This window comes from Diaphorina citri, unplaced genomic scaffold (assembly GCF_000475195.1).
Source record: "Diaphorina citri unplaced genomic scaffold, Diaci psyllid genome assembly version 1.1 scaffold18788, whole genome shotgun sequence".
In the NCBI taxonomy this organism is placed as follows: domain Eukaryota; kingdom Metazoa; phylum Arthropoda; class Insecta; order Hemiptera; family Psyllidae; genus Diaphorina; species Diaphorina citri.
This window is the reverse complement of record NW_007396142.1, coordinates 1-1315: the sequence shown is the minus strand read 5'-3', so window position 1 is coordinate 1315 and position 1315 is coordinate 1. Positions and strand designations below refer to the sequence as shown.

The 1315-nt window shown below is 33.2% G+C and overlaps 1 protein-coding gene across 1 annotated transcript; it reads left to right on the top strand.

The window, feature by feature from the left end:
• The first annotated feature begins 77 nt into the window (after positions 1 to 77).
• LOC103523285 (alpha-enolase-like) lies at positions 78 to 849 on the top strand. The gene is made up of 2 exons (XM_008488343.3): positions 78 to 237; positions 566 to 849. Exons 1-2 carry the CDS (start codon positions 175 to 177, stop codon positions 788 to 790), a joined length of 288 nt encoding a protein of 95 aa, XP_008486565.2. The 5' UTR covers positions 78 to 174; the 3' UTR covers positions 791 to 849.
• Positions 850 to 1315: the final 466 nt, after the last annotated feature.

The following is a 1315-nucleotide window of genomic DNA, read 5'->3' as shown; positions in this document are numbered from 1 at the left end:
TTACTCATACACTATGATTGATAAATTTTCCCATTTTATTTAGATCATTTTCTAAAATCAATAAATTCTTAGTAATAATTAATATTTGACTGATTTAATGGGATCTAATATTTTTCAAAATTTGTGTTTTCTTCCAGTAAACAAGTCTTTGTAAGATTTTACAGTTCTGTCAGAATGCCTATCAGCAAGATTCATGCCCGTCAAATCTTTGACTCTCGTGGTAACCCAACTGTTGAGGTAAGATTTTTTTTTCTTTATTTTTTAGAGTAAGTACTTACTTACCTTCCTACCAAAAATAATAAGCAGTTGGCTTGTAACACTATTATTTATTTCATCTACCTATGGTACCTTCTACACTACACATTTGAGTACCACTTTGATTCTTTTTTAAAAAATAAATTTCCCATCTGAGAAGCATAATTCCTATATAGGTAGTACATACTATTTAAATTCAACCTGAGAAAATTCCCATCAAAGCATAATTTGCTTTGGATACCTAAGTAAGTTAGATATTAGTTGATTCCATAATTCTCACTATTTCCAAACCAATTTCTCTTGTTTCCAGGTTGACCTCACCACAGAACTTGGCCTGTTCAGAGCTGCTGTCCCCTCTGGTGCCAGCACTGGAATCTATGAAGCTTTGGAGCTGAGAGATAACGACAAGGCACACTATCACGGCAAGGGAGTAACCAAGGCTGTAGGCTTCATCAATAATGACATTGCCCCTGCGCTGCTCAAGGAGGTAGGTACTTCAAATAACTTCTCTTCAAATAATTTCGACTTGAACTAGTCTAATAAAAGAAGAGATTTCTTTATTCCTTTTATCAAATTTTTATGCTTTACGTAGGTTCCAATGATCTTTAATTACCTACTCAAGAAATATTAATTCTGTTAAGCATGAATGTTTGTCACAAATTCCTGTCAAATTGATATTTTCCTGCTTTTGGAAGAAGAATCTTTTTATTTAACTAAAAATTGGAAATGACCGAGGTTGTCTATTCTGTTAAGCATGAATGTTTGTCACAGATGACATTTCTCTCTTAATAGTAATACATTGTGATAAATTTTATGACCTGACTTGAACTACCAATACCCTACTGAGGTTGGTTACTTACTTACTTTGCTTTGTTTCTCAAATGTTCTTTCTCCTAAATGAGCTATGAGCTCAATGTACCTTTTAACTCTTCCTTGTTAGTCTTTTACCTATTATTTATTTACTAAAGGTACATTTTTATCCTTTTTTTGTACCTCAATATTAGGCTAGTCATCCACTATCAGGTAGACCTGACAGGATGCCTGAGGGACTTATTATCAC